Source organism: Pseudophryne corroboree, chromosome 9 (genome assembly GCF_028390025.1).
Source record: "Pseudophryne corroboree isolate aPseCor3 chromosome 9, aPseCor3.hap2, whole genome shotgun sequence".
NCBI classification, from domain to species: Eukaryota; Metazoa; Chordata; class Amphibia; order Anura; family Myobatrachidae; genus Pseudophryne; species Pseudophryne corroboree.
The window spans coordinates 449,024,862-449,047,441 of record NC_086452.1 but is presented as its reverse complement, the minus strand read 5'-3'; the positions used below and the strand labels follow the sequence as shown (position 1 = coordinate 449,047,441).

Below are 22,580 nucleotides of genomic sequence, written 5' to 3'. Positions count from 1 at the left end.
GGTTAGCTTGGCTTTCCTCTAGTTTGTGTGTGCTGGTTCGGAATCTCACCACTATCCTTTATATCAGGGATGGGGAACCTTCGGCCCTCCAGCTGTTATTGAACTACACATCCCAGCATGCCCCACAACAGTTTTAGCATGGCCAAGTAGCAAAACTGTAGCAAGGCATGCTGGTATGTGCAGTTCAACAACAGCTGGAGGACCGAAGGTTCCCCATCCCTGCTTTACATCCTTCTCTCAAAGTATAAATACACAAATGTATACACAAATCCTCAGATGTATGACTGTTCTGGAGTATTGTGTAATTAAAGCCAGCAATGAAATAAAAATAAAAATGAAAATGTGGTTTATGCACTATATACTCAGTATATAAGCATCCACCATTTACTGTATGGGAGTTCCCTTCAGAGGAGTATTTCCATACAAGTATGGATGATTATTATTTTCATTTTTGTATATGAACATTTTAAATATAAGACATACAAAAATGTTGTTTTCCAATGGTTTATTAAGCGGTTCTTCCATTTGCGCTGTCTAATAATGTGTTTAATATGAGCTAGTAACATCAGTGCAGCGTCCCACAACCTTTGGAACGCAGCACTTACTTCCCGATTCTGACGTATGCGCTCCATTGAGCGCTATGACATATCCGGGTCTGTGAACCGCACTACGTACTTCCGGGATCACGTGATCGGGCTCGGTCATGTGGTCTCGGGCGGGATCTTACAAACTCTGAGATCCGGGGTTCATTGGTTGCCCTATCCCACGTGACCGGCTACGATCACGTGACATAACATTTGAGTTACATATTCTTATGTTTTTAAAGCGTTTACAGGACTCGTTTTTAAAAATTAAAAATAAAAACAGTTTTAGTATGTGTTTTTGAAATGATTACCTTCTGTTGTAAATAATTATTTGGTTTATGAAATACACATGAATATGTGTTAGCAGAGCTAACAGGTGTTTCCAACTAATCCCTAATTATCAAGGGTATATAAAGCCCACTGGCTGGGCATTGGATTTATGCTCCTGAGGAAGCTGGCACCCATCAGACCAGCGAAACGCGTTGGGCTTAAGCTTGTAGGACCACAAGTATCAGCACCCATATCCACCATCCTGGTAAACTTCGGACTTATCAGCTTCCACTGGATGAAATTCCGACACAAGTTCTTCATATGATCCGGACTCACCCCCATCTGCCATTTGGTTCCTAACTGCAAGAGAGACCTAGGGGACTTATTTGGAATCCAGTCTGGTAAATTACCTTATACCCAATTGAACTTGTGGGCAAATGTGGAATAGCGTTCTAGCCAGGAATTATGAACATTATACTTGAAAGGGTCAATCCTGTGGGATCCTACAAAGTGTTCTCCTTATCGTTTAGCAATTGCTTGTGTTTTACTTCTGAGGGGTAGGATAACCTCTCCATGATGTTTATTAAATGTAACTTTTTAAATTTTATTTATTGAGTCGTTCATCTCATTTTGAATTCCAGCCGGCACCAGTACCTACCTTTTTCTATTCTCTCAAAGTATGTCCGTCTGGTAGGAGGGGCATAGAGGGAGGAGCCAGCCCACACTATCAAATTCTTAAAGTGCCCATAGCTCCTAGTGGACCAGTCTATACCCCATGGTACTAATATGGACCCCAGTATCGTCTACGGACTACGAGAAAGGATTTATCGGTAGGTAATTAAAATCCTATTATTGATTAGAAGTCACTGAGTGTGATATCTCAAAGGACCCTGCTCCTTATGCTATGTAACTCTCAGTCTGTGATTTCATGCTGCCTCAATTCTTCTCCTCACATCATGTCACTACCCCTGCCACATGCAGCCCTGTCCTAACACATCACACATCTCCTGATCTACTCTGTGCTGCTAGGGACCTTGCTCCTCCCACTATATAACGCTCAGTCTGTGGCTTCCTGCTGCCTCCATTTCCCTCCTCACATCATGTCACTGCCCCTGTCACATGCAGCCCTGTCCTCACTGACATATCACTCATCTCCTGATATACTCTGTGCTGCTGGGGCTCCTGCTCCTACCACTATATAACTCTCAGTCTGTGGCTTCCTGCTACCTCCATTCCCCTCCTCACATCATGTCACTGACCCTGTCACATGCAGCTCTGTCCTCACTGACACATCACTCATCTCCTGATATACTCTGTGCTGCTGGGTACACTGCTCCTCCCACTATATAACTCTCAGTCTGTGGCTTCCTGCTACCTCCATTCCCCTCCTCACATCATGTCACTGCCCCTGTCACACGCAGCCCTGTCCTCACTGACACATCACTCATCTCCTGATATACTCTGTGTTGCTGGAGACCCTGCTCCTTCCACTATTTAACGCTCAGTCTGGGCTTCCTGCTGCCTCCATTCCCCTCCTCACATCATGTCACTGCCCCTGTCACATGCAACCGTGTCCTCACTGACATCACTCATCTCCTGATATACTCTGTGCTGCTGGAGACCCTGCTCCTCCCACTATATAACTCTCAGTCTGTGGCTTACTGCTACCTCCATTTCCCTCCTCACATCAGGTCACTGCCCCTGTCACATGCAGTCCTGTCCTCACTGACACATCACTCATCTCCTGATATACTCTGTGCTGCTGGGGCTCCTGCCACTATATAACTGTCTGTGGCTTCCTGCTACATCCATTCCCCTCACATCATGTCACTGCCCCTGTCACATGCAGCCCTGTCCTCACTGACACATCACTCATCTCCTGATATACTCTGTGCTGCTGGGGCTCCTGCTCCTACCACTATATAACTCTCAGTCTGTGGCTTCCTGCTGCCTCCATTCCCCTCCTCACATCATGTCACTGACCCTGTCACATGCAGCCCTGTCCTCAGTGACATCACTCACCTCCTGATATACTCTGTGCTGCTGGAGACCCTGCTCCTCCCACTATATAACTCTCAATCTGTGGCTTCCTGCTGCCTCCATTCCCCTCCTCACATCATGTCACTGCCCCCTGTCGCATGCAGCCCTGTCCTAACACATCACTCATCTCCTGATCTACTCTGTGCTGCTAGGGACCTTGCTCCTCCCACTATATAACTCCCGATCTGTGGCTTCCTGCTGCCTCCATTCCCCTCCTCACATCATGTCACTGCCCCTGTCACATGCAGCCCTGTCCTCACTAACACATCACTCATCTCCTGATATACTCTGTGCTGCTGGAGACCCTGCTCCTCCCACTATATAACTCTCAGTCTGTGACTTCCTGCTGCCTCTATTCCCCTCCACATCATGTCACTGCCCCTGTCACATGCAGCCCTGTCCTCACTGACACATCACTCATCTCCTGATATACTCTGTGCTGCTGGGGACCCTGCTCCTCCCACTATATAACTCTCAGTCTGTGACCTCCTGCTGCCTCCATTCCCCTCCTCACATCATGTCACTGCCCCTGTCACATGCAGCCCTGTCCTCACTAACACATCACTCATCTCCTGATATACTCTGTGCTGCTGGAGACCCTGCTCCTCCCACTATATAACTCTCAGTCTGTGACTTCCTGCTGCCTCTATTCCCCTCCTCACATCATGTCACTGCCCCTGTCACATGCAGCCCTGTCCTCACTGACACATCACTCATCTCCTGATATACTCTGTGCTGCTGGGGACCCTGCTCCTCCCACTATATAACTCTCAGTCTGTGGCTTCTGCTGCCTCCATTCTCCTCCTCACATCATGTCACTGCCCCTGTCACATGCAGCCCTGTCCTCACTGACACATCACTCATCTCCTGATATACTCTGTGCTGCTGGGGCTCCTGCTCCTACCACTATATAACTCTCAGTCTGTGGCTTCCTGCTACCTCCATTCCCCTCCTCACATCATGTCACTGACCCTGTCACATGCAGCCCTGTCCTCACTGACACATCACTCATCTCCCAATATACTCTGTGCTGCTAGGGACACTGCTCCTCCCACTATATAACTCTCAGTCTGTGACCTCCTGCTGCCTCCATTCCCCTCCTCACATCATGTCACTGCCCCTGTCACATGCAGCCCTGTCCTCACTGACACATCACTCATCTCCTGATATACTCTGTGCTGCTGGGGACCCTGCTCCTCCCACTATATAACTCTCAGTCTGTGACTTCCTGCTGCCTCCATTCCCCTCCTCACATCATGTCACTGCCCCTGTCACATGCAGCCCTGTCCTCACTGACACATCACTCATCTCCTGATATACTCTGTGCTGCTGGGGACCCTGCTCCTCCCACTATATAACTCTCAGTCTGTGGCATATATCCTATCATCGGGTATAAACTAAACACATTTTAATAAAAACTCCAAAATTAGATAGTTATTCTTAATATACACCAGTTTGTTTATTGCAAGTATTAGGATAAGTCTTACACAATGAGGCATACTCCACTGTCCAGCACTACGGCATCAGTGCCACCTAAAGGCTTGTTCCATCCACTTCAATATCCACAGTGGCTTTAGGAGCAAGGTCTAGTTTCCCCTTGTATGAGAATAATGGCTGTATTGTCTCCTATAGGTATGGTCCTTGTGTATAATAGTGGGACCACCCTGGTTACTTTGTTAGGGCCTCTCGCAGAACTCCTTGTCGTTCTGTGCACTCACTAAGCTCAGGATAGACCGGAAACACTGCAGGTTGTGTTTCAGATGCATCTACACTTCGTACACAGAGAGCACGGAACCTTCCTGAACGTAGAGGGGCACAAGTTTATGTGTCGGTGCCTGCGTCAATGGAATTTGTTCTCCAGAGAAACAAAACACAATGGGATACTTTTACTTCCCACAGCCACTGAATTTAAACGGGAAATATTAATTTCCCTTTAAATCCACAAGCCGAAGAAGCGGTGGTTTTGAGGTATGTATTGATTATGTGGACACTAAAATGTCAGCAATCGTGTTGACATAGTTAAAGTGCCAACACTGACCAAGTCTGCATGGGCAGAATGTTGATATTTATACAATGTTGACGTGAAATGCCGACATTCTGCAGTGTGTCACCAGGGGGCGGGTTAGGCTACAGGAGGGGAGGTTAGTATTCACATCAGCCTGATCCGCCAGAATATGGCGCTGGAGCTGTCGTAGCAGGTAAGTCACCTCTAGAACACCTGGGATGTTTTGTCAACATTCTTCTACCAACATTTCATCAGATGAATGTTGACATGGTCAATGTCGACAAAACACTAATTCGGGTTTTGAACAGTGCTGCATAGTAAATTTACCCCACAGTCTTGATAAATTTACCTATAGAGAGCTATATTACCCAAGTATCCAGCAGTATACTCTGTACTGTATATAGGTGGTCTTAATCTGTAACATCAATTCCAAAAATGAGAGCGATCTAAAGGAAATATCAGCAATGTTTCTATAAGGGGGAAACACAGGCGGCAGGCAAATGGACTAGGAGGATAATGGATCCTTCCTCCTGTCCGCACAAGCCGTCAGACAATACGAGATTGGTGCCCTTTAACCCATTTACAGCCACGGAAAAGTCAATGACACACATCACTGACAACAAAATGAGCAGTGTTTAACACTATTTGTTTCAGCCTTAGCCATCGCAAGTTCAGTCTCATTTACCATATGCAAAATTCACAGACCCTCCTCATCCCTCCCCCTCTCTGCCACCATCTTAACATTACAATTTTTTTTTTTTTGCTTCACTGAAATTGAAATTTCAGGATATATGGGTCTGTTGTAATTGTTGCTAGATTAGGTGTCAGGCTGATAAGATGTAACTAATATGTCCCTTTTCGGCAGGGCCCAGCTTCCTGCACATAATGAATCGGGAAAGCTTCCTACCCATCTTGGCAATTTGGTTGTAAAAACTTCAACTGTGAAGATGGATTTGATAATTGCGGAGGTGCAGGAGAATAACAAACGTGGTGAAGGCTCGCTCAATGGCCGCCTCTCATCCGTTTCATTCACATTCGCACCACGATCTACTTTGTATGGCTTAAGAGGGCCGCTGCCAAAGGCATCTGTGCAACCATTTACCTTTTAATCACTGTGCAGCTGATGGAATGGATTTCAGTACTATTTGTTTGTAAGTGTGGAGGAGAAATCATCAAAATATGGTGGATAAATTATACGTGGTGGTGGTGGTGGGGGGGGGGGGGGGGGAGGGGGAATTAAAAAAAAAAAAGTTAGTTTCAATAAAAATCTAAATCAGAAAAAAAAAAAAAAAAGTACATTAAATATTTTGTAACCAGTTCACATTTGCAACGCAGGCGATGTTCCGGCACACTGATGTACTATCTGCTCGTGACAGACCGGACTTAAAACGCTCTTCAAGTTCATGGTGAAAAACAAAGTTCAGTGTGGGACGTCTAGCAACATTCCTCTCGGTCGGTCATTTCATGTACTTTTCCTGCTGTTCGGCCAGGATTTTGGCAGAGGATTTGGCATCGTAGAAGAGTTCGTTGATTTCTTCCACGTGCTCTTTTTCGATGCTGTCTTTGCCATTTATTTTGGCCAGGAGGTTAGCTGGGGTCAGCAGCTGTACGGAGTATCTGCCAGGACATGAGAGAAGAATAAGGGGATGTGATCAGTAACGCCCCCCTACAAAAGGTTTAACAATTAGTAGTTCACGGATTATAGATTATGTTACGTATTCGTGTAGAACTTTCTTTACAAGAAACGGAAATGTTTCCATCGAGTAGATGAAGACAAGGTGAGGATGGGAGGAGATGTATTAGGATTAGCTGGTAAGTGAGGCAGAAAGCAGAGCTCTTGCTAATCCAATCCTGTGGGGAAAAGAATGGCTCGGCGGCCACAATACCATCAGATGGGCAGCATAATGCCCCTATGATGCCGAGAGACCAGACAGCGGACATCAGAATAATGGGCAGGGCTGATGCGTCACTTACCTCAGCGTAGTCTTTGTGCCAATATCTCCCAAGTGATTTAACGCTTCCTCGCTAATGGTGATCCCCTCCGTCTGGGCCCGGATCTTTATAATCTGGATCGAGAAAGTGGACAAAATAGAAGTTAGACACAAGGCTGACATAGAAGTAATGACACTCCGCGCTTAGATGTGTGTCAGATGGCGGTCATTAGGTCGGCATTGTCATTAGGTCGACGTGGAAAAGGGTCGATATGAGTTTATCACAATTTTCTTTCATTTTTTGAACTTTTTCATACTTTACGATCCACGTGGACTACAATTGAGAATGGTAACCTGTGCCAAGCGCATTGGTAGCAGAGTGAGGCACCTTGCCGGAAGCATGGCGAGCGAAGCGAGCCATGCGAGGGGTCACTGTGCACTAATTGGGGTTCCCGGTCACTTTACAAAGAAAACGACACCAAAAAAAGTTAACAACTCGCGTCGACCTTTTTTCCATGTCGACCAAACGTGGTCGATCCAAGGTATGTAAACCTAACTCATGCTGACCTAATGAACCACACCCATGTGCATCACCTGGTCTGACCACCCCACTACCGCAGGCTAGCCCTGATATGTGCCTTTTTATCGCGTTACAAATACGTCTCAAACACCAAGCGAAAGACAACAAAGCAAGGTTTTTTAAAATGCATCTGTGTATGTACCAGACCTGAGTAGGTTCCACATAGGCATACATTATCTATTGTGTGTTGGCTATTTGTGATAGCTTGCAAAGCAGAGAAAGCCTTTAGTACTTGTACACAGGACTGTACTATTATGCATTCAGCGCATTGTTAGTATGCATTCAGCGCATTCTGAAGGGGCACATCTTGAACAAGGGATGAGTTTATAACCAGACTTCTGTTGCGCTATTACTATTTGCCCTGTTAATTCAGCCCTCCAAGACGCTGAGAATCAGCAGATTTCAAAAATCCCAAGCTTCAGTAAAACGTATATATCCTATTAATAGAATATTAATGACAATAGCCCAAACTAAAACAATGAAGATGAAAGAACCTGCAAACACGTTTGTGATGTTAACCTTTGTTATGATATAATGGAGTTCAAGAGAATGCAACTTTATTAAGTTACCAGTGACAACAAAATTTCTTTGTAAAGCACCAGCACTGAGGCGTTTTAATCAGTACCTCAGTTGCATCATTAATGAGTGAACATATTACGCGGCACCAGTACTCCAATTAACCTTCCGGTATATTATGGTCTGTGGGGAAAGACGTTACGGCATGTGGGAAAAAAAACACAAGACAACACAAATTCCACATAGCACGCTAGGCTGGAATAAAAGCCAAGGATCCAGTATCAAAAGCCGCCACTGATAATCCCTGTGCCACAGCGGGTACCTGAAGGGTACAATTCCATTCTTCCAGGGCTAAGTTCAGAAATACAGCTATAGATGTACAGTTTCAGGTCCACCCTGCAGATGGAACTAAACCAGTAACACTTGTTACATTAACCATTGTTAATCATTTGTAGAAGGATCCAATAAAAAGATGTTGTGGCTTGTGGCACGCTGATGATGGAGGATATCCAGCAAGCGTGACAAGGTGCGGCGCGTTCTAAGTATGGAGCTGGCACCGTGAGCCAAGAAGCCAGCTCTCCGCGTGAGTGATAACGGACAGTCTGGATAATGGTGTTGTGTGTTGTACTGCTGAGATAGCAAGTCTCATATAATACAGGTATTTTTCACTTTGGCAGCTCTGTAAACAAGATAGCAGGAGGCGCCTGCTTAAATTAAAACTGGGAATGCACAACAAGTAGACGGTGTGTGAGCCCTCCTGAAACTTCAGACAGCTGTGTGAGGAATGGATAAAGGCTACGCGTTTATAGCATGTGTTCCCCCGAAATCCACAGCGCAGGACTCCATGTTCTCTTTACCCAATGACTGACTGGGCGCTGAATCCGCCACAGCTGCCGTGAGGATTTCTCATGAACTGATCTCTGAACAAACAGTTATAAAATCTTACAGTGTCTTCATAACCTGATATTGTGAACGCTTCAAGACAGATGGAGTAGGAATAAAAAAAAAAAAGGAAAAAAAAGAAGGAAGGCATATTACTGCAAATGCAGACGTCATTTTAAATGAAAGGCTTACGCGTATGACATCTATGGGCAATAATCAATTTCTTCTCTTGCCGGCAGCCAGTAGATGGCACCCATGGAGCTATTCAACTGTTGCTCCGTTCGGGCGCGATCGTCTGCTGGCGCCGGGATTTCAGCTCACACTCCCTGGGGGCGGTGAGCTGAAATAAGCAAAAAGTAACTGGGAGCTCAAACAGGACTTTTTTTCATCGCGCCCAGACTCGTGATAAAAAGGAATAATTTATTGCCCCCCCCCCCCCCCCCAATCTTTTCCTGATCTCCTGTCACTTTAGACGAGAGATCGGGAGCGATAAACAATTGAATATCGCCCTATAATTTGTAACGTTTGGAATTTAAGATTTACGCATAGAAGGTGAAATACAAAATGTTCATTATAAGGCATGACAAAAAACGTGGCCAGGAGGTAACAGCCCAATCCTATAGATTGTAAGCAGGGCCTTCCTACCTCTGACTGTTATTACCCAGTTCTGTTCTATTACTGATGTTCCAATTGTAAAAGCACAAAAGGAATATTCTGCGCTATATAAGAAACTGTTAAAAAATTAAAATAAATCCATTTGTGTGGTCATCGTCAAATGCCAGAAAAGATTCAAGCAGAGAAACCGTATTTGTGTGGACAAGAATAAGCCTCTTCAGATATACTAATAGGAAGCACATTGCCCCAAAATATACTTCATTATACTAGTGAAGCAATCCGATCTTTCTGCACACTGGGGGTAATTCCAAGTTGATCGCAGCAGGAATTTTGTTAGCAGTTGGGCAAAACCATGTGCACTGCAGGGGGGGCAGATAAAACATTTGCAGAGAGAGATTTGGGTGGGTTATTTTGTTTCTGTGCAGGGTAAATACTGGCTGCTTTATTTTTACACTGCAATTTAGATTGCAGATTGAACTCACCACACCCAAATCTCTCTCTCTCTGCACATGTTACATCTGCCTCCCCTGCAGTGCACATGGTTTTGCCCAACTGCTAAAAAATTTCCTGCTGCGATCAACTTGGAATTACCCCCACTGTTCATACCTCCTCACTCCATAATAAGCCAACCATGCTCCTTAGTAACCACAGCACAATTTTATACACAAGATCTAACGGGATGTAGTTACTATCCTGGCGGTCAGAATACAGACACCGGGATCCCAACCTGCCGAGAATGCCGTCAGCTGCACCAGGGCTGTTCCCAATTGTGGGTGTCTACTAACACCCATAGTAGGGGCAGATGTATTAACCTGTAGAAGGCATAAGGAAGAGATAAGCCAGTGATAAGTGCACCAACCAGTCAGCTTCTGTCAATTTGCATATTGGAGTTGATTGGCTGGTGCGTTTATCACCTTGCACTTATCACTTCCTTATGCCTTCTCCAGGTTAATACATCTGCCCCATAGAGTGGAACTAGAACCTGCAAGGAGCTTTCTATCAATCGCCCCGCTGACGGCATTCTGGCGGCCAGGATCCCAGCGTCTGCATTCTGACCGCCGGGACTCCATACCCAACCCGATCTAACAAGAACACACTGAAGCTAGCATTGTTCGGTTAAAGGAACTCTGACCTGCAACTGTTTCCACTGCAGAATTAGTACAACAGAAAGCCTATGATAACTACATATCTAGGTCCATGACCAAACTTACTGAAGTTGTGTGCCACATTTTCAGCTCTGAAGCTGGGTACACAGCGGATGATGTGCCCGATTACAGACACATCGACCACGATATCGTCTAGTATGCATGTCCGACACACAATATCACCAGCGAGGGTCATGCTGCTGTATCCCCCTCGTTCGTCCCTGGCGGCATCGGCAAGTGTGTATGCAATTGCTGATGCCTGCCCCGCCGACGCCGACATAGCTGGGTACACACGTTATCTGATTCAAATACAACTTTATTATAAATGTAACAAATCAAAACATGAATGCCGACAGAGCATGGAGGCCAGAGGAATATCGCAACACCAGTCACACCTGCCAAAAATCGATGCAGGTAAAAAATGCACCGGTCAGGTGAAGTGAAGTGTGAATGCACCGGTCAGGTGAAGTGACCGTTCATACATCTACCTAGTAGCACCGCTATGCGTGCCCCAACTTAGCCATATTACAGACTATGATGCCTAAAAAGAAATGGTAACTGTCGCACGCAACGTGCGCATTTACCATTTTCTCAGCTAACGATGGTTAATGCATATACCTCTGAATTCTACATATATGTCCAAATATTCCTTTATGGAACATAAAAGACAAAATGTAAGTAAGATAGTTAAGATCTGCTTCTTCCAATGGTTCAAAACAGGATGACTGTAGATAATCCAGCACCAGATTCAAGTACCAAGGAGCTGTAGGGGGAACAAACGGAGGCTGTACCCAAAGGACCCCACATCCAGTAGGAGCGCCAGGCATTTTTTAAAGAAAATCGATAAAGCCAGATACCTTAAATTTTCCGGGATCCTAGACGAAGTCCGGAATCTAAACCTACCTGAAGAAAAAGCAAGAACCGTGAGACGCGAAAAGAATCTGATTGAAACCCTTTCCGGTCACACCAAGAGATATAAGATCGCCAGATGCGATGGTAATGGGCTGCCGTAACGGGCTTTCCTGCCCGCAACATCGTGGGAATCACACATTCCGGACCCCCTTTTGCGTTTTAGGATGTCTGCCTCAAGAGCCATGCCGTTAAACGTAGTCGTGGTAAATCTGGATGCACGAAGGGCCCTTGTTGGAGTAGATCCGTACGCAGAGGTAGAGGCCAAGGATCGTCCACTAGCAGAAGGCGCAGGTCTGAAAACCAAGCTCTCCGAGGCCAATCCGGTGCCACCAAGATTACCGTGATTTATTCCTGTTTGATTCTCTTGAGAACTCGAGACAATAGAGGGAATGGAGGAAACACGTATACTAGGTCGTACGGCCAAGGCACGGCCAGAGTGTCTACAGCTTCCGCTTGAGGATACCGTGTTCTGGAGATGTATCGAGGAAGCTGATGATTGAGACGGGACGCCATGAGATCCACCTCTGGACACCACCAGCGCTGTGTCAGAGCGTCGAACAGCTCTGGGTCAAGTGCCCATTCTCCCGGATGTAGATCCTGACTGTTGAGGTAGTCTGCTTCCCAATTGTCTACTCCTGAAATGAATACTGCTGAGAGGACTACAGCATTGCGTTCTGCCCACTGGAGAACGCGTGGCACCTCTGGCAACGCTTGGCGACTGCGAGTTGCTCCCTGCTTGTTTACGTACGCTACAGCAGTCGCATTGTCCAACACATTTATTGGCAACAGTGATTCTTGTGGAGACCAATGGCCCTGAAGCTGGAAATCCAACACAATCCCGCCCCATCCAGAGGCTGGCATCAGTCGTTAGGAGCGTCCAATCCCATACACCGAACCGCCTGCCTGCAGTGTGTGCAGTTGGAGCCACCAAAGAAGCGATAGTCGAGTCTCTGGAGTCAGCCGAACTAACTGTTGAAGGTGTAGATGCAACCCCGACCATTGATGTAACAGATCCAGCTGGAAAGGACGTGAATGAAAATGGATGAACTCCAGAGATTCGAAGGCCGCTACCGTTTTTCCAAACAAACGAATGCATAAATGGACTGATACCAGTCTTGGCTTGAGAACAGCTTGGACTAGTTTCTGTATACCCAGATCTTGGTCTTGAGGAAGGAAAACTTTCTGTACGTTGGTGTCCAGGATAACACAGAGAAACTGGATACGCTGTGGCGGCTGAAGGTTGGATTTCCGAAAATTGATTATACATCCATGTTCCACTAACACATTGTATGTTTAGAGAACATGCTCCTGGAGAATGAGATCTGATGGAGCTTTGAGGAGAAGGTCAACTAGGTATGGTATTATTGTGATTTCCAATGATCTGAGGTGAGCAATCACCGATATGACCTTGGTAAACACCCTGGGGGCTGTGGACAGACCGAATGGTAATGCTCTGAACTGAAAATGATCCTGTTGAATCGCGAACCTGAGAAAATGCTTGGTGCGGTTCCATATTGGAATATGGAGATATCTCCTAGACATCAAGGATGCATATCATGAATTCAGAAACGGATTTAACAATTTCAGATTCAGAATTGGTCATACAGTACCATCTAGTTTTGGTACTACGAAAAGATTGGAATAGTAACCCATTTTTCTTTGAAGCAGTGGTACCAGCATTAACGCAACCCTGAAAGTTTTCAAGCCACGCTCACACCATACTTGCGCCCCGGTGGGAGGGGAGGAGACCATCATGCCGCTGCCTTTTCTGCAGGCTTTGGGTCTTGACGACGAGCAACGACTGGTTGCTTGCCCCGACCTCTACCTCGCAAGGGTGTAGTTTTACAGTGTCCCCTAAAAGGCTGAGTGGAGCGAAAGGAAGTTCCAGTATAAGAGCGCTTAGGTGCTGGCGGAAGGGTTGGTAAGAAGGTAAATTTACCACCCGTAGCCTGAGAAATTAACGAGTCTAGTTCTTTTCCAAAAAGAATGTCACCTGTAAATGGAAGTGCTTACGCAACTCTTTTTGACTCAGCGTCTACTTGCCATGACCGAAGCCAAAGAACTCTTCTGGCTGCAATTGTTGCTGCTGAGATCCTCGAGTTAATTTGTCTGATATCTCTAGCCGCTTCTCCTAGGTATATAGCCAATTCCTTAATCTGCTAAGATCACTACTTCTTCAAACGGAACTCCCTCTTGTAAGTCCTTTATTCATTTAGTGGCCCAATGCTCCACTGCCTTGTTCACCCAGGAACTTACCAAGGTTGGTCTAAGTGAGACACCTGCGGCTGAATAGATGGACTTCAACATGGTGTCCAGCTTCCAGTCAGACAAGTCTTTCAACGAAGTTGCTCCCAGAACAGGTAATGCCGTTTTCTTGGACAACCTGGATAGAGGGGAGTCCACTCGAGGCGACTTTTCCCATTTATCCATCATAGGTCGCTGGAAACGGATAAATACTTAGGAATCTTTTGGGCATTTGAAACCGCTTGTCCGGGTTTTTCCAAGCATCTATCAGCTGATCATCCAGTTTCTTTGAAAAGGGATAAGTGACCGCTGAACGCTGTTTTCTACCAAATAACGCTGTATTCGGCGAATCCGGCGTCGTCGTCTCGGAAATGTTCAAAACCTGTCCAAAATAAGAGGTTCTACCTCTTGAGAAGATTCCAGTGTAACCGTCATCTGCGTCAGTAATTTCGCCCAACTCACGATAGTCTTCTTCGGCTTCATCCTGAGAGAGAAGTTCTTCCCCGGATTTACTGGACTGAAGAATTAATGGTACAGGGAGTTTCTTAGCCTTAGACACCGGCTGCTGCTGTTTACTGGACGTGTCCAAGCGTTTTGTCAGACCTTCTACTGACTTGGCTAGTCCTGCTACCCAGGGTGGTTCTGTAGAAATATAAAGTACTTAATTTTGAGGTATTTCCCTAACCGTCTCATGAGTCTTCCGTAAGGCAGCCAACTCAGTATGTAATTGTGAGATGGTTCCTGTGAGCGCTACCGCCCGCAGAGGGGAGGGGGGGCTTTTTTTGTTACGCTTTGCACAGAGACAAATAATTTTGGTGACGCTTTATTCGCTGGTCCCCATTGTAACGGACATGGTGGAGACACAGACAATTGACACCAACACTCTTAATAATATACACAGAGAGAAAGGGAGAGATGGATATCAGAAGGATAGAGGGAGGTATAATAATAAGATTTTACTCACCGGTAAATCTATTTCTCGTAGTCCGTAGTGGATGCTGGGAACTCCGTAAGGACCATGGGGAATAGCGGCTCCGCAGGAGACTGGGCACAACTAAAGAAAGCTTTAGGTCACCTGGTGTGCACTGGCTCCTCCCACTATGACCCTCCTCCAAGCCTCAGTTAGGACACTGTGCCCGGACGAGCTGACATAATAAGGAAGGATTTTGAATCCCGGGTAAGACTCATACCAGCCACACCAATCACACCGTATAACTCGTGATACTATACCCAGTTAACAGTATGAATATAACTGAGCCTCTCAACAGATGGCTCAACAATAACCCTTTAGTTAGGCAATAACTATATACAAGTATTGCAGACAATCCGCACTTGGGATGGGCGCCCAGCATCCACTACGGACTACGAGAAATAGATTTACCGGTGAGTAAAATCTTATTTTCTCTGACGTCCTAGTGGATGCTGGGAACTCCGTAAGGACCATGGGGATTATACCAAAGCTCCCAAACGGGCGGGAGAGTGCGGATGACTCTGCAGCACCGAATGAGAGAACTCCAGGTCCTCCTCAGCCAGGGTATCAATTTTGTAGAATTTAGCAAACGTGTTTGCCCCTGACCAAGTTGCAGCTCGGCAAAGTTGGAAAGCCGAGACCCCTCGGGCAGCTGCCCAAGATGAGCCCACCTTCCTTGTGGAATGGGCTTTTACAGATTTTGGCTGCGGTAGTCCAGCCGCAGAATGCGCCAGCTGAATTGTGCTACAAATCCAGCGAGCAATAGTCTGCTTAGAAGCAGGAGCACCCAGTTTGCTGGGTGCATACAGGATAAACCAGCGAGTCAGTTCTCCTGACTCTAGCCGTCCTGGAAAATAAGATTTTACTTACCGATAAATCTATTTCTCGTAGTCCGTAGTGGATGCTGGGACTCAGTCAGGACCATGGGGATTAGCGGCTCCGCAGGAGACAGGGCACAAAAATAAAAGCTTTAGGACTAGGTGGTGTGCACTGGCTCCTCCCCCTATGACCCTCCTCCAAGCCTCAGTTAGGATACTGTGCCCGGACGAGCGTACACAATAAGGAAGGATTTTGAATCCCGGGTAAGACTCATACCAGCCACACCAATCACACCGTACAACTTGTGATCTGAACCCAGTTAACAGTATGACAAACGTAGGAGCCTCTGAACAGACGGCTCACAACAATAACAACCCGATTTTTTTGTAACAATAACTATGTACAAGTATTGCAGACAATCCGCACTTGGGATGGGCGCCCAGCATCCACTACGGACTACGAGAAATAGATTTATCGGTAAGTAAAATCTTATTTTCTCTGACGTCCTAGTGGATGCTGGGACTCCGTCAGGACCATGGGGATTATACCAAAGCTCCCAAACGGGCGGGAGAGTGCGGATGACTCTGCAGCACCGAATGAGAGAACTCCAGGTCCTCTTTAGCCAGGGTATCAAATTTGTAGAATTTTACAAACGTGTTCTCCCCCGACCACGTAGCTGCTCGGCAGAGTTGTAATGCCGAGACCCCTCGGGCAGCCGCCCAAGATGAGCCCACCTTCCTTGTGGAATGGGCCTTGATAGATTTAGGCTGTGGCAGGCCTGCCACAGAATGTGCAAGTTGAATTGTGCTACAAATCCAACGAGCAATCGTCTGCTTAGAAGCAGGAGCACCCAGCTTGTTGGGTGCATACAGTATAAACAGCGAGTCAGATTTTCTGACTCCAGCCGTCCTTGAAATATATATTTTCAATGCCCTGACAACGTCCAGCAACTTGGAATCCTCCAAATCGCTAGTAGCCGCAGGCACCACAATAGGCTGGTTCAGGTGAAACGCTGAAACCACCTTAGGCAGAAACTGAGGACGCGTCCGCAGTTCTGCCCTGTCCGAATGGAAAATCAGATATGGGCTTTTATACGATAAAGCCGCCAATTCTGACACTTTCCTGGCTGAAGCCAGGGCCAGTAGCATGGTTACTTTCCATGTAAGATATTTCAAATCCACCGATTTGAGTGGCTCAAACCAATGGGATTTGAGAAAATCCAAAACTACATTAAGATCCCACGGAGCCACTGGGGGCACAACCGGGGGCTGTATATGTAGTACTCCTTTTACAAAAGTCTGGACTTCAGGAACTGAAGCCAATTCTTTCTGGAAGAAAATCGACAGGGCCGAAATTTGAACCTTAATGGACCCTAATTTGAGGCCCATAGACAATCCTGTTTGCAGGAAATGTAGGAATCGACCCAGTTGAAATTCCTCCGTCGGGGCCTTCCTGGCCTCACACCACGCAACATATTTTCTCCAAATGCGGTGATAATGTTGTGCAGTCACCTCCTTCCTGGCTTTTACCAGGGTAGGGATGACCTCTTCCGGAATGCCTTTTTCCCTTAGAATTCGGCGTTCAACCGCCATGCCGTCAAACGCAGCCGCGGTAAGTCTTGGAATAGACACGGTCCCTGCTGAAGCAGGTCCAGTCTTAGAGGTAGAGGCCACGGATCTTCCGTGAGCATCTCCTGAAATTCCGGGTACCAAGTTCTTCTTGGCCAATCCGGAGCCACGAGTATCGTTCTTACTCCCCTTTGCCGTATAATTCTCAGTACTTTTGGTATGAGAGGCAGAGGAGGAAACACATACACTGACTGGAACACCCACGGTGTTACCAGAGCGTCCACAGCTATTGCCTGAGGGTCTCTTGACCTGGCGCAATACCTGTCCAGTTTTTTGTTGAGGCGGGACGCCATCATATCCACCTTTGGTTTTTCCCAACGGTTCACAATCATGTGGAAGACTTCTGGATGAAGTCCCCACTCTCCCGGGTGTAGATCGTGTCTGCTGAGGAAGTCCGCTTCCCAGTTGTCCACTCCCGGAATGAACACTGCTGACAGTGCTATCACATGATCTTCCGCCCAGCGAAGAATCCTTGCAGCTTCTGCCATTGCCCTCCTGCTTCTTGTGCCGCCCTGTCTGTTTACGTGGGCGACTGCCGTGATGTTGTCCGACTGGATCAACACCGGCTGACCCTGAAGCAGGGGTTTTGCCAGGCTTAGAGCATTGTAAATCGCTCTTAGCTCCAGTATATTTATGTGAAGAGACATCTCCAGGCTTGACCACACTCCCTGGAAGTTTCTTCCCTGTGTGACCGCTCCCCAGCCTCTCAGACTGGCATCCGTGGTCACCAGGACCCAGTCCTGTATGCCGAATCTGCGGCCCTCTAACAGATGAGCACTCTGCAACCACCACAGAAGAGACACCCTTGTCCGTGGAGACAAAGTTATCCGCTGATGCATCTGCAGATGCGATCCGGACCATTTGTCCAGCAGATCCCACTGAAAAGTTCGTGCGTGGAATCTGCCGAATGGAATCGCTTCGTAAGAAGCCACCATTTTTCCCAGGACTCTTGTGCATTGATGCACAGACACTTTTCCTGGTTTTAGGAGGTTCCTGACAAGTTCGGATAACTCCCTGGCTTTCTCCTCCGGAAGAAACACCTTTTTCTGAACCGTGTCCAGAATCATTCCCAGGAACAGCAGACGTGTCGTCGGGGTCAATTGAGATTTTGGAAAATTCAGAATCCACCCGTGCTGTTGCAGCACTACTTGGGTTAGTGCTACTACGTCCCCCAGCTGTTCTCTGGACCTTGCCCTTATCAGGAGATCGTCCAAGTAAGGGATAATTAATACGCCTTTTCTTCGCAGAAGAAACATCATTTCGGCCATTACCTTGGAAAAGACCCGAGGTGCCGTGGACAATCCAAACGGCAGCGTCTGAAACTGATAATGACAGTTTTGCACCACGAACCTGAGGTACCCTTGATGTGAAGGGCAAATTGGGACATGCAGGTAAGCATCCTTGATGTCCAGGGACACCATAAAGTCCCCTTCTTCCAGATTCGCTATCACTGCTCTGAGTGACTCCATCTTGAACTTGAATTTTTGTATGTACAGGTTCAAAGATTTCAGATTTAGAATAGGTCTTACCGAACCGTCCGGCTTCGGTACCACAAATAGTGTGGAATAATACCCCTTTCCCTGTTGTAGGAGGGGTACCTTGACTATCACCTGCTGAGAATACAGCTTGTGAATGGCTTCCAATACCGTCGCCCTGTCTGAGGGAGACGTTGGCAGAGCAGACTTTAGGAACCGGCGAGGGGGAGACTTCTCGAATTCCAACCTGTAACCCTGAGATACTACCTGCAGGATCCAGGGGTCCACCTGTGAGTGAGCCCACTGTGCGCTGAAATTCTTGAGTCGACCCCCCACCGCCCCTGAGTCCGCTTGTAAAGCCCCAACGTCATGCTGAGGGCTTTGCAGAAGCCGGGGAGGGCTTCTGCTCTTGGGAGGGAGCTGCTTGGTGCACTCTCTTACCCTTTCCTTTGCCTCGGGCAGATATGACTGTCCTTTTGCCCGCTTGTTCTTATAGGAACGAAAGGACTGCGGCTGAAAAGACGGTGTCTTTTTCTGTTGGGAGGGGACCTGAGGTAAAAAGGTGGATTTCCCGGCTGTTGCCGTGGCCACCAAATCCGATAGACCGACCCCAAATAATTCCTCCCCTTTATACGGCAATACTTCCATATGCCGTTTGGAATCCGCATCACCTGACCACTGTCGCGTCCATAAACTTCTTCTGGCAGATATGGACATCGCACTTACTCTCGATGCCAGAGTGCAAATATCCCTCTGAGCATCTCGCATATAAAGAAAAGCATCCTTTAATTGCTCTATAGTCAATAAAATACTGTCCCTATCCAGGGTATCAATATTTTCAGTCAGGGAATCCGACCAAACCACCCCAGCACTGCACATCCATGCAGAGGCGATGGCTGGTCGCAGTATAACACCAGTATGAGTGTATATACTTTTCAGGGTAGTTTCCAGCCTCCTATCAGCTGGATCCTTGAGGGCGGCCGTTTCAGGAGACGGTAACGCCACTTGTTTTGATAAGCGTGTGAGTGCCTTATCCACCCTAGGGGGTGTTTCCCAGCGCGCCCTAACCTCTGGCGGGAAAGGATATAATGCCAATAACTTCTTTGAAATTAGCAGTTTTCTATCGGGGTTAACCCACGCTTCATCACACACTTCATTCAATTCCTCTGATTCAGGAAAAACTACAGGTAGTTTTTTCAGACCCCACATAATACCCCTTTTTGTGGTACTTGCAGTATCAGAGATATGCAAAGCCTCCTTCATTGCCGTGATCATATAACGTGTGGCCCTACTGGAAAATACGTTTGTTTCTTCACCGTCGACACTAGATTCGGTGTCCGTGTCTGGGTCTGTGTCGACCGACTGAGGTAAAGGGCGTTTTACAGCCCCTGACGGTGTCTGAGACGCCTGGACAGGTACTAACTGGTTTGCCGGCCGTCTCATGTCGTCAACTGATTTTTGTAACGTGCTGACATTATCACGTAATTCCATAAACAAAGCCATCCATTCCGGTGTCGACTCCCTAGGGGGTGACATCACCATTACCGGCAATTGCTCCGCCTCCACACCAACATCGTCCTCATACATGTCGACACACACGTACCGACACACAGCAGACACACAGGGAATGCTCTTATCGAAGACAGGACCCCACTAGCCCTTTGGGGAGACAGAGGGAGAGTTTGCCAGCACACACCCAAGCGCTATAAATATATAGGAACAACCCTACAGAAGTGTTGTTTCCTTTATAGCAGCTTAATATATCAATATCGCCAAAAAAGTGCCCCCCCTCTCTGTTTTTTTACCCTGTTTCTGTAGTGCAGTGCAGGGGAGAGTCCTGGGAGCCTTCCTCGCAGCGGAGCTGTGCAGGAAAATGGCGCTGTGTGCTGAGGAGATAGGCCCCGCCCCCTATTTCGGCGGGCTCTTCTCCCGGTGTTTGTGAGACCTGGCAGGGGTTAAATACATCCATATAGCCCCAGGGGCTATATGTGATGTATTTTTAGCCAGAACAAGGTATTATCATTGCTGCCCAGGGCGCCCCCCCCCCCCAGCGCCCTGCACCCTCAGTGACCGCTGGTGTGAAGTGTGCTGACAACAATGGCGCACAGCTGCAGTGCTGTGCGCTACCTCATGAAGACTGGAAAGTCTTCTGCCGCCGGTTTCTGGACCTCTTCACTTTTCGGCATCTGCAAGGGGGTCGGCGGCGCGGCTCCGGGACCGGACTCCATGGCTGGGCCTGTGTTCGATCCCTCTGGAGCTAATGGTGTCCAGTAGCCTAAGAAGCCAATCCATCCTGCACGCAGGTGAGTTCACTTCTTCTCCCCTAAGTCCCTCATTGCAGTGAGCCTGTTGCCAGCAGGACTCACTGAAAATAAAAAACCTAATAACTTTTTCTAAGCAGCTCTTTAGGAGAGCCACCTAGATTGCACCCTGCTCGGACGGGCACAAAAACCTAACTGAGGCTTGGAGGAGGGTCATAGGGGGAGGAGCCAGTGCACACCACCTAGTCCTAAAGCTTTTATTTTTGTGCCCTGTCTCCTGCGGAGCCGCTAATCCCCATGGTCCTGACAGAGTCCCAGCATCCACTAGGACGTCAGAGAAACAATTTTTCAAGGCCCTGACTACGTCCAGTAACCTGGAATCCTCCAAGTTCCTAGTAGCCGCAGGCACTACAATAGGTTGGTTCAAGTGAAAAGCTGATACCACCTTAGGGAGAAACTGGGGACGAGTCCTCAATTCTGCCCTATCCATATGGAAAATCAGATAAGGACTTTTATATGACAAAGCCGCCAATTCTGATACACGCCTGGCCAAAGCCAAGGCCAATAACATGACCACTTTCCGCGTGAGATATTTTAGATCCACGGTTTTTAGTGGCTCACACCAATGTGATTTTAAGAAACTCAACACCGCGTTGAGGCCCATAGACACTCCTGCTTGTAGGAAATGCAGAAATCGACCTAGTTGAAATTCCTCTGTTGGGGCCTTTTTTGGCCTCACACCAAGCAACATATTTTCGCCATATGCGGTGATAATGTTTTGCAGTTACATCTTTCCTGGCTTGAATCAGCGTAGGAATGACTTCCTCCGGAATGCCCTTTTCCTTTAGGATCCGGCGTTCAACCGCCATGCCGTCAAAACGTAGCCGCGGTAAGTCTTGGAACAGACAGGGCCCCTGCTGCCGCAGGTCCTGTCTGAGCGGCAGAGGCCATGGGTCCTCTGATATAATTTCTTGAAGTTCTGGGTACCAAGCTCTTCTTGGCCAATCCGGAACCACGAGTATCGTTCTTACTCCTCACCTTCCTATTATTCTCAGTACCTTTTGTATGAGAGGCAGAGGGGGGAACACATAAACCGACTGGTACACCCACGGTGTTACCAGAGCGTCCACAGCTATCGCCTGATGGTCCCTTGACCTGGCGCAATATCTTTTATAGCTTTTTGTTGAGGCGGGACGCCATCATGTCCACCTGTGGCCTTTCCCAATGGTGTACAATCCTTTGGAAGACTTCTGGATGAAATCCTCACTCTCCCGGGTGGAGGTCGTGTCTGCTGAGATGATCTTCTTCCCAGTCGTCCACTCCGGGAATGAACACTGCTGACAGTGTTAACACATTATTTTCCGCCCATCGGAGAATCCTTGTGGCTTCTGTCATCGCCATCCTGCTTCTTGTGCCGCCCCGTTGGTTTACATGGGCGACTGCCGTGATGTTGTCTGATTGGATCAGTACCGGCTGGTTTTGAAGCAGAGGCCTTGCCTGACTCAGGGCATTGTAAATGGCCCTCAGTTCCAGAATATTTATGTGTAGGGAAGTCACCTGACTTGACCAAAGTCCCTGGAAGTTTCTTCCCTGTGTGACTGCCCCCCAGCCTCAAAGGCTGGCATCCATGGTCACTAGGACCTAGTCCTGTATGCCGAACCTGCGGCCCTCTTGAAGATGGGCACTCTGCAGCCACCACAGTA

The 22,580-nt window shown here is 47.5% G+C and overlaps 1 protein-coding gene across 1 annotated transcript in view; it reads right to left on the bottom strand.

Moving 5' to 3' along the window:
- Positions 1-4,328: 4,328 nt before the first annotated feature.
- The window catches only part of RUVBL1 (RuvB like AAA ATPase 1), a 98,727-nt gene continuing 80,475 nt past the window's right edge, over positions 4,329-22,580 (bottom strand). Inside the window, exons 10-11 of the mRNA XM_063941173.1 lie at positions 6,874-6,965; positions 4,329-6,516 (exon numbers count right to left, since the gene is read on the bottom strand). Of these exons, the coding sequence (XP_063797243.1) occupies positions 6,357-6,516; positions 6,874-6,965 (252 nt within the window). The 3' untranslated portion in view covers positions 4,329-6,356. The remainder of the gene's footprint in view (positions 6,517-6,873; positions 6,966-22,580) is intronic.